This window comes from Engystomops pustulosus, chromosome 7 (genome assembly GCF_040894005.1).
Source record: "Engystomops pustulosus chromosome 7, aEngPut4.maternal, whole genome shotgun sequence".
Lineage (NCBI taxonomy): Eukaryota > Metazoa > Chordata > Amphibia > Anura > Leptodactylidae > Engystomops > Engystomops pustulosus.
In genome coordinates this window covers 184188363-184202529 of record NC_092417.1, presented here as the reverse complement: position 1 = coordinate 184202529, position 14167 = coordinate 184188363, and the positions used below count along the sequence as shown (strand labels likewise).

Below are 14167 nucleotides of genomic sequence, written 5' to 3'. Positions count from 1 at the left end.
TGTACAGCAGATAATACAGGGCTGTGTAGTATATAGAGGCAGTGCACTGTACAGCAGATAATACAGGGTGTGTAGTATATAGAGGCAGTGCACTGTACAGCAGATAATACAGGGCTGTGTAGTATATAGAGGCAGTGTGCTGTACAGCAGATAATACAGGCTGTGTAGTATATAGAGGCAGTGCACTGTATAGCAGATAATACAGGGGTGTGTAGTATATAGAGGCAGTGCGCTGTACAGCAGATAATACAGGGTGTGTAGTATATAGAGGCAGTGCGCTGTACAGCAGATAATACAGGGTGTGCAGTATATAGAGGCAGTGCACTGTACAGCAGATAATACAGGGTGTGTAGTATATAGAGGCAGTGCACTGTACAGCAGATAATACAGGGTGTGTAGTATATAGAGGCAGTGCACTGTACAGCAGATAATACAGGGTGTGTAGTATATAGAGGCAGTGCACTATATAGCAGATAATACAGGGCTGTGTAGTATATAGAGGCAGTGCACTGTACAGCAGATAATACAGGGCTGTGTAGTATATAGAGGCAGTGCGCTGTACAGCAGATAATACAGGCTGTGTAGTATATAGAGGCAGTGTACTGTACAGCAGATAATACAGGGTGTGTAGTATATAGAGGCAGTGCACTGTACAGCAGATAATACAGGGTGTGTAGTATATAGAGGCAGTGTACTGTACAGCAGATAATACAGGGCTGTGTAGTATATAGAGGCAGTGCACTGTACAGCAGATAATACAGGGTGTGTAGTATATAGAGGCAGTGCACTGTACAGCAGATAATACAGGGTGTGTAGTATATAGAGGCAGTGCACTGTACAGCAGATAATACAGGGCTGTGTAGTATATAGAGGCAGTGCACTGTACAGCAGATAATACAAGGTGTGTAGTATATAGAGGCAGTGCGCTGTACAGCAGATAATACAGGGTGTGTAGTATATAGAGGCAGTGTACTGTACAGCAGATAATACAAGGTGTGTAGTATATAGAGGCAGTGCACTGTACAGCAGATAATACAGGGCTGTGTAGTATATAGAGGCAGTGCACTGTACAGCAGATGTAGTCTATAGAGGCAGTGCACTGTACCGCAGATGTAGTCTATAGAGGCAGTGCACTGTACAGCAGATGTAGTCTATAGAGGCAGTGCACTGTACAGCAGATGTAGTCTATAGAGGCAGTGCACTGTACAGCAGATGTAGTATATAGAGGCAGTGCGCTGTACAGCAGATAATACAGGGTGTGTAGTATATAGAGGCAGTGCACTGTACAGCAGATGTAGTCTATAGAGGCAGTGCACTGTACAGCAGATGTAGTATATAGAGGCAGTGCACTGTACAGCAGATAATACAGGGTGTGTAGTATATAGAGGCAGTGCACTGTACAGCAGATAATACAGGGTGTGTAGTATATAGAGGCAGTGCACTGTACAGCAGATAATACAGGGTGTGTAGTATATAGAGGCAGTGCACTGTACAGCAGATAATACAGGGTGTGTAGTATATAGAGGCAGTGCACTGTACAGCAGATAATACAGGGTGTGTAGTATATAGAGGCAGTGCACTGTACAGCAGATTATACAGGGTGTGTAGTATATAGAGGCAGTGCACTGTACAGCAGATAATACAGGGTGTGTAGTATATAGAGGCAGTGCACTGTACAGCAGATAATACAGGGTGTGTAGTATATAGAGGCAGTGCACTGTACAGCAGATAATACAGGGTGTGTAGTATATAGAGGCAGTGCGCTGTACAGCAGATAATACAGGGTGTGTAGTCTATAGAGGCAGTGCGCTGTATAGCAGATAATACAGGGTGTGTAGTATATAGAGGCAGTGTACTGTACAGCAGATAATACAGGGTGTGTAGTATATAGAGGCAGTGCACTGTACAGCAGATAATACAGGGTGTGTAGTATATAGAGGCAGTGCACTGTACAGCAGATAATACAGGGCTGTGTAGTATATAGAGGCAGTGCACTGTACAGCAGATAATACAGGGGTGTGTAGTATATAGAGGCAGTGCACTGTACAGCAGATAATATAGGGTGTGTAGTATATAGAGGCAGTGCACTGTACAGCAGATAATACAGGGTGTGTAGTATATAGAGGCAGTGCACTGTACAGCAGATAATACAGGGTGTGTAGTATATAGAGGCAGTGCACTGTACAGCAGATAATACAGGGTGTGTAGTATATAGAGGCAGTGCACTGTACAGCAGATAATACAGGGTGTGTAGTATATAGAGGCAGTGCGCTGTACAGCAGATAATACAGGGCTGTGTAGTATATAGAGGCAGTGTACTGTACAGCAGATAATACAGGGCTGTGTAGTATATAGAGGCAGTGCACTGTACAGCAGATAATACAGGGTGTGTAGTATATAGAGGCAGTGCACTGTACAGCAGATAATACAGGGTGTGTAGTATATAGAGGCAGTGCACTGTATAGCAGATAATACAGGGTGTGTAGTATATAGAGGCAGTGCACTGTACAGCAGATAATACAGGGTGTGTAGTATATGGAGGCAGTGCACTGTACAGCAGATAATACAGGGTGTGTAGTATATAGAGGCAGTGCACTGTACAGCAGATAATACAGGGCTGTGTAGTATATAGAGGCAGTGCACTGTACAGCAGATAATACAGGGCTGTGTAGTATATAGAGGCAGTGCACTGTACAGCAGATAATACAGGGCTGTGTAGTATATAGAGGCAGTGCACTGTACAGCAGATAATACAGGGTGTGTAGTATATAGAGGCAGTGCGCTGTACAGCAGATAATACAGGGTGTGTAGTATATAGAGGCAGTGCACTGTACAGCAGATAATACAGGGTGTGTAGTATATAGAGGCAGTGCGCTGTACAGCAGATAATACAGGGCTGTGTAGTATATAGAGGCAGTGCACTGTACAGCAGATAATACAGGGTGTGTAGTATATAGAGGCAGTGCACTGTACAGCAGATAATACAGGCTGTGTAGTATATACAGGCAGTGCACTGTACAGCAGATAATACAGGGCTGTGTAGTATATAGAGGCAGTGCACTGTACAGCAGATAATACAGGGCTGTGTAGTATATAGAGGCAGTGCACTGTACAGCAGATAATACAGGGCTGTGTAGTATATAGAGGCAGTGCACTGTACAGCAGATAATACAGGGCTGTGTAGTATATAGAGGCAGTGCACTGTACAGCAGATAATACAGGGTGTGTAGTATATAGAGGCAGTGCACTGTACAGCAGATAATACAGGGTGTGTAGTATATAGAGGCAGTGCGCTGTACAGCAGATAATACAGGGTGTGTAGTATATAGAGGCAGTGCGCTGTACAGCAGATAATACAGGGTGTGTAGTATATAGAGGCAGTGCGCTGTACAGCAGATAATACAGGGTGTGTAGTATATAGAGGCAGTGCGCTGTACAGCAGATAATACAGGGTGTGTAGTATATAGAGGCAGTGCGCTGTACAGCAGATAATACAGGGTGTGTAGTATATAGAGGCAGTGCGCTGTACAGCAGATAATACAGGGTGTGTAGTATATAGAGGCAGTGCGCTGTACAGCAGATAATACAGGGTGTGTAGTATATAGAGGCAGTGCGCTGTACAGCAGATAATACAGGGTGTGTAGTATATAGAGGCAGTGCGCTGTACAGCAGATAATACAGGCTGTGTAGTATATAGAGGCAGTGCACTGTACAGCAGATAATACAGGGTGTGTAGTATATAGAGGCAGTGCGCTGTACAGCAGATAATACAGGGTGTGTAGTATATAGAGGCAGTGCACTGTACAGCAGATAATACAGGCTGTGTAGTATATAGAGGCAGTGCACTGTACAGCAGATAATACAGGGTGTGTAGTATATAGAGGCAGTGCACTGTACAGCAGATAATACAGGGTGTGTAGTATATAGAGGCAGTGCACTGTACAGCAGATAATACAGGGTGTGTAGTATATAGAGGCAGTGCACTGTACAGCAGATAATACAGGCTGTGTAGTATATAGAGGCAGTGCACTGTACAGCAGATAATACAGGGTGTGTAGTATATAGAGGCAGTGCGCTGTACAGCAGATAATACAGGGTGTGTAGTATATAGAGGCAGTGCGCTGTACAGCAGATAATACAGGCTGTGTAGTATATACAGGCAGTGCACTGTATAGCAGATAATACAGGGCTGTGTAGTATATAGAGGCAGTGCGCTGTACAGCAGATAATACAGGGCTGTGTAGTATATAGAGGCAGTGCACTGTACAGCAGATAATACAGGGCTGTGTAGTATATAGAGGCAGTGCGCTGTACAGCAGATAATACAGGGTGTGTAGTATATAGAGGCAGTGCACTGTACAGCAGATAATACAGGGTGTGTAGTATATAGAGGCAGTGCACTGTACAGCAGATAATACAGGGTGTGTAGTATATAGAGGCAGTGCACTGTACAGCAGATAATACAGGGTGTGTAGTATATAGAGGCAGTGCGCTGTACAGCAGATAATACAGGGTGTGTAGTATATAGAGGCAGTGCGCTGTACAGCAGATAATACAGGGCTGTGTAGTATATAGAGGCAGTGCACTATACAGCAGATAATACAGGGTGTGTAGTATATAGAGGCAGTGCACTGTACAGCAGATAATACAGGGTGTGTAGTATATAGAGGCAGTGCACTGTACAGCAGATAATACAGGGTGTGTAGTATATAGAGGCAGTGCGCTGTACAGCAGATAATACAGGGTGTGTAGTATATAGAGGCAGTGCACTGTACAGCAGATAATACAGGGTGTGTAGTATATAGAGGCAGTGCACTGTACAGCAGATAATACAGGGTGTGTAGTATATAGAGGCAGTGCACTGTACAGCAGATAATACAGGGCTGTGTAGTATATAGAGGCAGTGCACTGTACAGCAGATAATACAGGGCTGTGTAGTATATAGAGGCAGTGCACTGTACAGCAGATAATACAGGGTGTGTAGTATATAGAGGCAGTGCGCTGTACAGCAGGTCATTCAGTCTTTGCCTTCCTCTTGTTGCAGGCGGTTCTGTATAATGACAGGTCGGTTCTGGAGAACCATCACGCTGCGGCTGCTTGGAACCTCTTTCTGTCGCGGCCGGATTACAACTTCCTGAGACATTTGGACCACGTGCAGTTTAAGCGGTTCCGCTTCCTGGTGATTGAGTCCATTCTCGCCACCGACCTCAAGAAACACTTTGACTTTTTGGCCGAGTTCAATGCAAAGGTTTGTGCGGCGGGGGGAGGGCGAGGGACACGACTGTTCTGTCTGGTCGCTGATGGTTTGTTACTGTGTGTCGGTGCAGGATTCGGGACAAGTGCATATAATTCCTCCCTGGCCCTGGAGGTCCGTCCACAGCAGATAGAATGAAAGTGGGGGTGGTTGTACCTGTGACCGGTCGTCTGATGGAGGTTGTAGTCCCTGGTTTGAGTGTCATGTCTCTGGACTACAACCTCCATCCATAAACGGGCAGTGTTGTGCTTGTTCTGGGGTTGTCACGGTAACAGTGTCTCATTTCTGCGCATGCACTTCCTGTCACGTGACCTTCAGTGGAGGTCACATGACAGGAAGTGACTGCAAAGTGCCATTTCCTGGGCAACCCCAGAGCAAGCGGGGCCCCCGTGGTTGTGGGAGGGGCTTCCGTGTAATGCTCCGCCTCCTTCTTCTCCGGTGACAGGTGAACGATGAGAATAGTAACGGCATCGACTGGAGCAACGAGAACGACCGGCTCCTGGTGTGCCAGGTGTGCATAAAGCTGGCGGACATCAACGGCCCCGCCAAGACCCGGCAGCTGCACCTCAAGTGGACCCAGGGCATCGTCAACGAGTTCTATGAACAGGTAGCGGCCCCTCCCCCATCACCATCAGGGGGCGCAAGTGTCCCCCATAACCGCATTGTCACCTCATTGTGTTTCAGGGGGACGAGGAGGCCAGTCTGGGGTTACCCATCAGCCCCTTCATGGACCGCTCCTCCCCGCAGCTCGCCAAACTCCAGGAGTCCTTCATCACCCACATTGTAGGACCCCTGTGCAACTCGTACGACACCGCAGGACTCCTCCCCGGCAGGTGGATGGACGAGGAGGACGAAACCATGGAAAGTGAGGAGGAGGACGAGGAGGAGGAGGAAGACCTGGACACAGAGGAGGAAGGGGATGAGATTGGGCAGAGTAAGTGTCCAGCAGAATAGTGAGTGCAGCTCTGGAGTATAATACAGGATGTAACTCAGGATCAGTACAGGATAAGTAATGTCATGTATGTACACAGTGACTGCACCAGCAGCAGAATAGTGAGTGCAGCTCTGGGGTATAATACAGGATGTAACTCAGGATCAGTACAGGATAAGTAATGTCATGTATGTACACAGTGACTGCACCAGCAGCAGAATAGTGAGTGCAGCTCTGGGGTATAATACAGGATGTAACTCAGGATCAGTACAGGATAAGTAATGTCATGTATGTACACAGTGACTGCACCAGCAGCAGAATAGTGAGTGCAGCTCTGGAGTATAATACAGGATGTAACTCAGGACCAGTACAGGATAAGTAATGTCATGTATGTACACAGTGACTGCACCAGCAGCAGAATAGTGAGTGCAGCTCTGGAGTATAATACAGGATGTAACTCAGGATCAGTACAGGATAAGTAATGTCATGTATGTACACAGTGACTGCACCAGCAGCAGAATAGTGAGTGCAGCTCTGGAGTATAATACAGGATGTAACTCAGCATCAGTACAGGATAAGTAATGTCATGTATGTACACAGTGACTGCACCAGAAGCAGAATAGTGAGTGCAGCTCTGGGGTATAATACAGGATGTAACTCAGGATCAGTACAGGATAAGTAATGTCATGTATGTACACAGTGACTGCACCAGCAGCAGAATAGTGAGTGCAGCTCTGGAGTATAATACAGGATGTAACTCAGCATCAGTACAGGATAAGTAATGTCATGTATGTACACAGTGACTGCACCAGAAGCAGAATAGTGACTGCAGCTCTGGGGTATAATACAGGATGTAACTCAGGATCAGTACAGGATAAGTAATGTCATGTATGTACACAGTGACTGCACCAGCAGCAGAATAGTGAGTGCAGCTCTGGGGTATAATACAGGATGTAACTCAGGATCAGTACAGGATAAGTAATGTCATGTATGTACACAGTGACTGCACCAGCAGCAGAATAGTGAGTGCAGCTCTGGGGTATAATACAGGATGTAACTCAGGATCAGTACAGGATAAGTAATGTCATGTATGTACACAGTGACTGCACCAGCAGCAGAATAGTGAGTGCAGCTCTGGGGTATAATACAGGATGTAACTCAGGATCAGTACAGGATAAGTAATGTCATGTATGTACACAGTGACTGCACCAGCAGCAGAATAGTGAGTGCAGCTCTGGGGTATAATACAGGATGTAACTCAGGATCAGTACAGGATAAGTAATGTCATGTATGTACACAGTGACTGCACCAGCAGCAGAATAGTGAGTGCAGCTCTGGGGTATAATACAGGATGTAACTCAGGATCAGTACATGATAAGTAATGTCATGTATGTACACAGTGACTGCACCAGCAGCAGAATAGTGAGTGCAGCTCTGGGGTATAATACAGGATGTAACTCAGGATCAGTACAGGATAAGTAATGTCATGTATGTACACAGTGACTGCACCAGCAGCAGAATAGTGAGTGCAGCTCTGGAGTATAATACAGGATGTAACTCAGGATCAGTACAGGATAAGTAATGTCATGTATGTACACAGTGACTGCACCAGCAGCAGAATAGTGAGTGCAGCTCCGGGGTATAATACAGGATGTAACTCAGGATCAGTACAGGATAAGTAATGTCATGTATGTACACAGTGACTGCACCAGCAGCAGAATAGTGAGTGCAGCTCTGGGGTATAATACAGGATGTAACTCAGGATCAGTACAGGATAAGTAATGTCATGTATGTACACAGTGACTGCACCAGCAGCAGAATAGTGAGTGCAGCTCTGGGGTATAATACAGGATGTAACTCAGGATCAGTACAGGATAAGTAATGTCATGTATGTACACAGTGACTGCACCAGCAGCAGAATAGTGAGTGCAGCTCTGGAGTATAATACAGGATGTAACTCAGGATCAGTACAGGATAAGTAATGTCATGTATGTACAGTGACTGCACCAGCAGCAGAATAGTGAGTGCAGCTCTGGGGTATAATACAGGATGTAACTCAGGATCAGTACAGGATAAGTAATGTCATGTATGTACAGTGACTGCACCAGCAGCAGAATAGTGAGTGCAGCTCTGGGGTATAATACAGGATGTAACTCAGGATCAGTACAGGATAAGTAATGTCATGTATGTACACAGTGACTGCACCAGCAGCAGAATAGTGAGCGCAGCTCTGGGGTATAATACAGGATGTAACTCAGGATCAGTACAGGATAAGTAATGTCATGTATGTACACAGTGACTGCACCAGCAGCAGAATAGTGAGCGCAGCTCTGGGGTATAATACAGGATGTAACTCAGGATCAGTACAGGATAAGTAATGTCATGTATGTACACAGTGACTGCACCAGCAGCAGAATAGTGAGTGCAGCTCTGGGGTATAATACAGGATGTAACTCAGGATCAGTACAGGATAAGTAATGTCATGTATGTACACAGTGACTGCACCAGCAGCAGAATAGTGAGTGCAGCTCTGGGGTATAATACAGGATGTAACTCAGGATCAGTACAGGATAAGTAATGTCATGTATGTACACAGTGACTGCACCAGCAGCAGAATAGTGAGTGCAGCTCTGGGGTATAATACAGGATGTAACTCAGGATCAGTACGGGATAAGTAATGTCATGTATGTACACAGTGACTGCACCAGCAGCAGAATAGTGAGTGCAGCTCTGGAGTATAATACAGGATGTAACTCAGGATCAGTACAGGATAAGTAATGTCATGTATGTACACAGTGACTGCACCAGCAGCAGAATAGTGAGTACAGCTCTGGAGTATAATACAGGATGTAACTCAGGATCAGTACAGGATAAGTAATGTCATGTATGTACACAGTGACTGCACCAGCAGCAGAATAGTGAGTGCAGCTCTGGGGTATAATACAGGATGTAACTCAGGATCAGTACAGCATAAGTAATGTCATGTATGTACACAGTGACTGCACCAGCAGCAGAATAGTGAGTGCAGCTCTGGGGTATAATACAGGATGTAACTCAGGATCAGTACAGGATAAGTAATGTCATGTATGTACACAGTGACTGCACCAGCAGCAGAATAGTGAGTGCAGCTCTGGTGTATAATACAGGATGTAACTCAGGATCAGTACAGGATAAGTAATGTCATGTATGTACACAGTGACTGCACCAGCAGCAGAATAGTGAGTGCAGCTCTGGGGTATAATACAGGATGTAACTCAGGATCAGTACAGGATAAGTAATGTCATGTATGTACAGTGACTGCCTCAGCAGCAGAATAGTGAGTGCAGCTCTGGAGTATAATACAGGATGTAACTCAGGATCAGTACAGGATAAGTAATGTCATGTATGTACACAGTGACTGCACCAGCAGCAGAATAGTGAGTGCAGCTCTGCGGTATAATACAGGATGTAACTCAGGATCAGTACAGGATAAGTAATGTCATGTATGTACACAGTGACTGCACCAGCAGCAGAATAGTGAGTGCAGCTCTGGGGTATAATACAGGATGTAACTCAGGATCAGTACGGGATAAGTAATGTCATGTATGTACACAGTGACTGCACCAGCAGCAGAATAGTGAGTGCAGCTCTGGGGTATAATACAGGATGTAACTCAGGATCAGTACAGGATAAGTAATGTCATGTATGTATACAGTGACTGCACCAGCAGCAGAATAGTGAGTGCAGCTCTGGAGTATAATACAGGATGTAACTCAGGATCAGTACAGGATAAGTAATGTCATGTATGTACACAGTGACTGCACCAGCAGCAGAATAGTGAGTGCAGCTCTAGGGTATAATACAGGATGTAACTCAGGATCAGTACAGGATAAGTAATGTCATGTATGTACACAGTGACTGCACCAGCAGCAGAATAGTGAGTGCAGCTCTGGAGTATAATACAGGATATAACTCAGGATCAGTACAGGATAAGTAATGTCATGTATGTACACAGTGACTGCACCAGCAGCAGAATAGTGAGTGCAGCTCTGGGGTATAATACAGGATGTAACTCAGGATCAGTACAGGATAAGTAATGTCATGTATGTACACAGTGACTGCACCAGCAGCAGAATAGTGAGTGCAGCTCTGGGGTATAATACAGGATGTAACTCAGGATCAGTACAGGATAAGTAATGTCATGTATGTACACAGTGACTGCACCAGCAGCAGAATAGTGAGTGCAGCTCTGGGGTATAATACAGGATGTAACTCAGGATCAGTACAGGATAAGTAATGTCATGTATGTACACAGTGACTGCACCAGCAGCAGAATAGTGAGTGCAGCTCTGGGGTATAATACAGGATGTAACTCAGGATCAGTACAGGATAAGTAATGTCATGTATGTACACAGTGACTGCACCAGCAGCAGAATAGTGAGTGCAGCTCTGGAGTGATTACATTATAACCTTCTGTCTTGTTCCAGAACCCAGAAGAAGGAAAGGGCGGCGGCGGGTGTTCAGCGCCATCATGCATCACCTGCGGGAGAACCATAAGGCTTGGAAGAAGATCGTTGAAGAAGAGGAGAAAGCCAAACCAGAAAGTGACAAGGTGCAGGCGGGGGAGGGCTCCTCCATGTTGCCTTCAGACGAGATCCAGGTGATTGAGGAGGAGGATGAGGAGCGGATGTCGGCTGAGGAGAGGAAGTGCTGAGGTGCGGCCTCCCCCATCACTGTGACGCTGTATACTGTGAGGCCCGGCTCTCCGGCGCCCCCTCTCTATGCACTTTCACCGGACCTTATTTCTTGTGCCCTGATTGGTACCCGGTACCATCCCAATGCTGCCTGACGCTCAGTAACCAAGGTACAATCACAGACTCCAACCAAAGCCGCCAAACTCGCTGCCCGCCGGAGGGGAGCCCCGCCCTCTGCCCCTTCCTACCCCGCCTTATGCCCCGCCCTTCTCCAGCCTCTGCCCCTTCCTACTCCGCCTTATGCCCCTCCCTTCTCCGCCCCTCCCTACTCCGCCCTCTGCCCCACCCTTCTCCAGCCTTTTCCCCTCCCTTTCTCCACCTTTTGCCCCTCCCTTCTCTGCCCCTCCCTTCTCCGCCCTCTGCCCCTTCCTACTCCGCCCTCTGCCCCGCCCTTCTCCAGCCTCTTCCCCTCCCTTTCTCCACCTTATGCCCCTCCCTTCTCTGCCCCGGCCTTCTCCACCCTCTGCCCCTCCCTTCTCCCACCCTTTCCACGGACACTTTTTTTTTGGCCGTCATTTGAGCTGACGTTTCGGGGCCTCCTCAGAGGAGGAGTCACTATAAGGCCCGCCCCTTTCACCCCTCCGGCTCCATCTGTTCAAAAGACTGAAAGCAGATTTTTTTTTTTTTTTTTTAACGTTTGATTCCGGACGCATCGTTTTCGATGCCTTTTTATGTGTAAAATATTCTGCTTGTGTTTTTTTTGGTTTTTTTTTCCTCCCAGGTTTCAAGCAGCGAGTTTAAGTTTTTTTTTTTTCTCTTATTTTGAGGTTCTGTGGTAGATCCTGAAAGAAAAAAAAAATTCAGGAAAAAAAAAACTAATGGAAAAAAAAAAAGCTTAACTATTTCCGTAATGAAGGGATTTTATTTTTTTTATTTAGGCGATGATATATATTATATATATTTTTCCACTTCTCTTTCTCAGGATTTTTAGGTATTTAGTGTTTGTAACACCCGAAAGACGAAAAAAAAAAAAACACTGAAAAAATGGTTAAAAAAAAAAAATCGCCAAATGTAAAGAAATGGTGAAGCTGTTTGTACATGAGCACCTGACGCGGTCACTCTATAAATATACGTGTATATATCCTTCCGCTGCCTCTATCTTACTACCCGGCACATGGCGCCGACATACCAGTACTGCCCGTGTTACACGAAGCTCCTCCCACACACAGGTCATGGGGTCACTATCGCCACGAGACGCCTATCATTTATTCCTGTAACACATTTGTACGAAATCTGACAATTAAAACAATGCAAATAATGGGACTAATTGCGCCATAGTTATCATAGCTCCGCCCCCAGGACTCCAGTCCCAGCATGTGCGGGGTCTGCAGGGCGGAGCACGACTCCAGTCCCGGCGTGTGCGGGGTCTGCAGGGCGGAGCACGACTCCAGTCCCGGCATGTGCGGGGTCTGCAGGGCGGAGCGCGACTCCAGTCCCGGCATGTGCGGGGTCTGCAGGGCGGAGCGCGACTCCAGTCCCCGGCATGTGCGGGGTCTGCAGGGCGGAGCGCGACTCCAGTCCTGGCATGTGCGGGGTCTGCAGGGCGGAGCGCGACTCCAGTCCCGGCATGTGCGGGGTCTGCAGGGCGGAGCGCGACTCCAGACCCGGCATGTGCGGGGTCTGCAGGGCGGAGCACGACTCCAGTCCCGGCATGTGCGGGGTCTGCAGGGCGGAGCGCGACTCCAGTCCCGGCATGTGCGGGGTCTGCAGGGCGGAGCGCGACTCCAGTCCCGGCATGTGCGGGGTCTGCAGGGCGGAGCGCGACTCCAGTCCCGGCATGTGCGGGGTCTGCAGGGCGGAGCGCGACTCCAGTCCCGGCATGTGCGGGGTCTGCAGGGCGGAGCGCGACTCCAGTCCCCGGCATGTGCGGGGTCTGCAGGGCGGAGCGCGACTCCAGTCCCGGCATGTGCGGGGTCTGCAGGGCGGAGCGCGACTCCAGTCCCCGGCATGTGCGGGGTCTGCAGGGCGGAGCGCGACTCCAGTCCCGGCGTGTGCGGGGTCTGCAGGGCGGAGCACGACTCCAGTCCCGGCGTGTGCGGGGTCTGCAGGGCGGAGCACGACTCCAGTCCCGGCATGTGCGGGGTCTGCAGGGCGGAGCACGACTCCAGGCTCTAGGAGTACAAGGAGTCCAGCTCCTCCCTCCCAGCACCAAGGATTATTAAGAGTTTGGGTCTGTGTTAGCGCAATGCCGTTGTCCCCCGTCTGCAGGGGGCGCTCTGTGGCTACTGGGTGACAGAAGATTGTGTGGGGGACATTACTGGGGCTTGAACAGGAAGTGTTTATCCAATTGCTGCGCAGCTTTCATATTACATAAGCAGTTCATGGAACGTAAGCTGAGCTCTGATAGGTCCTGTAGTGGGTAAGTGCTCCTCCGTCCTGTCCCTTCCTCACGGTGACTTGGTAATGACCAGACGTTCCCTAATGTTACCGTGGGGCGTCTGAACCCTCCGCCCATGACCCCCCCCCCCCCCACGCCTATACGTTATAGCAGCTCCGCCCCTCACAGGCGACCTTTACTCTCCACATGATAATGGGGGTCATTCGTATCGTGTTCTACATTCACATACAAAGCTGCCTCCGAAATGCTGCATCTTTCTAGCACAAGGTGCAATGGCGGCCTGGGATGTAACCGCAGCTGTGGATGTGACTAGAGCACAATATGAGGTGCATCCTTTGGGGTTCCCTGGATGCCTGATACAATGTAACGACACTGCTCCAGTAATGGGAGCACGCTGTGTGGTATAATCGGTGGGCTCTGTACATGTGGAGGAGGGGTCTCGGCTTCTCCCCCCCTGCAGATCTGATGAGTTTTTCTGGGGGTCTTCTCTACGTTACACAACCCGTGGTCAGGGGCGGAGCTGTTTCTTTGAAGCAGGTAAGTTTTCTCCGGACATCCCCTTTAAGGTAAGGCGGCTCTTTTTGGGCCGTTCCTTGGTCGGTCTCCTGGAGCTTTGGATGAGGGGCGACCTCCATTACATCCTCCAGGGCCATTTACAGGATATAGTTTAGGATCTGTGGAAGAGAATCTGCCACAACCCCAAGAATCATTCAAGGCCACGATTCTTCTCCAGGTGCCAGAGACCACGGCTCCAAACCACGACGCTCCCCACCAGGAGTGCAGGACACAGAAGCAAAGCCGCCCCGAGCCCTGGCGCTCCTCCATCCGCTAGAATGTGGGTGGCCAGCGGTGGCTTTCTTTGTGGTGTCCATCTGTTTTATGGTCTGTCACGTGGACCTTCTTCTTCTTCT

The 14167-nt window shown here is 48.1% G+C and overlaps 1 protein-coding gene across 1 annotated transcript in view; it reads left to right on the top strand.

Moving 5' to 3' along the window:
- PDE3B (phosphodiesterase 3B) overlaps window positions 1-12004 on the top strand; it is a 110507-nt gene extending 98503 nt beyond the window's left edge. The window contains 4 exon segments of the mRNA XM_072119183.1: window positions 5045-5248; window positions 5700-5861; window positions 5939-6188; window positions 10652-12004. Coding sequence (XP_071975284.1) covers window positions 5045-5248; window positions 5700-5861; window positions 5939-6188; window positions 10652-10878 — 843 coding nt within the window. The 3' untranslated portion in view covers window positions 10879-12004.
- The last annotated feature ends 2163 nt before the right edge of the window (window positions 12005-14167 follow it).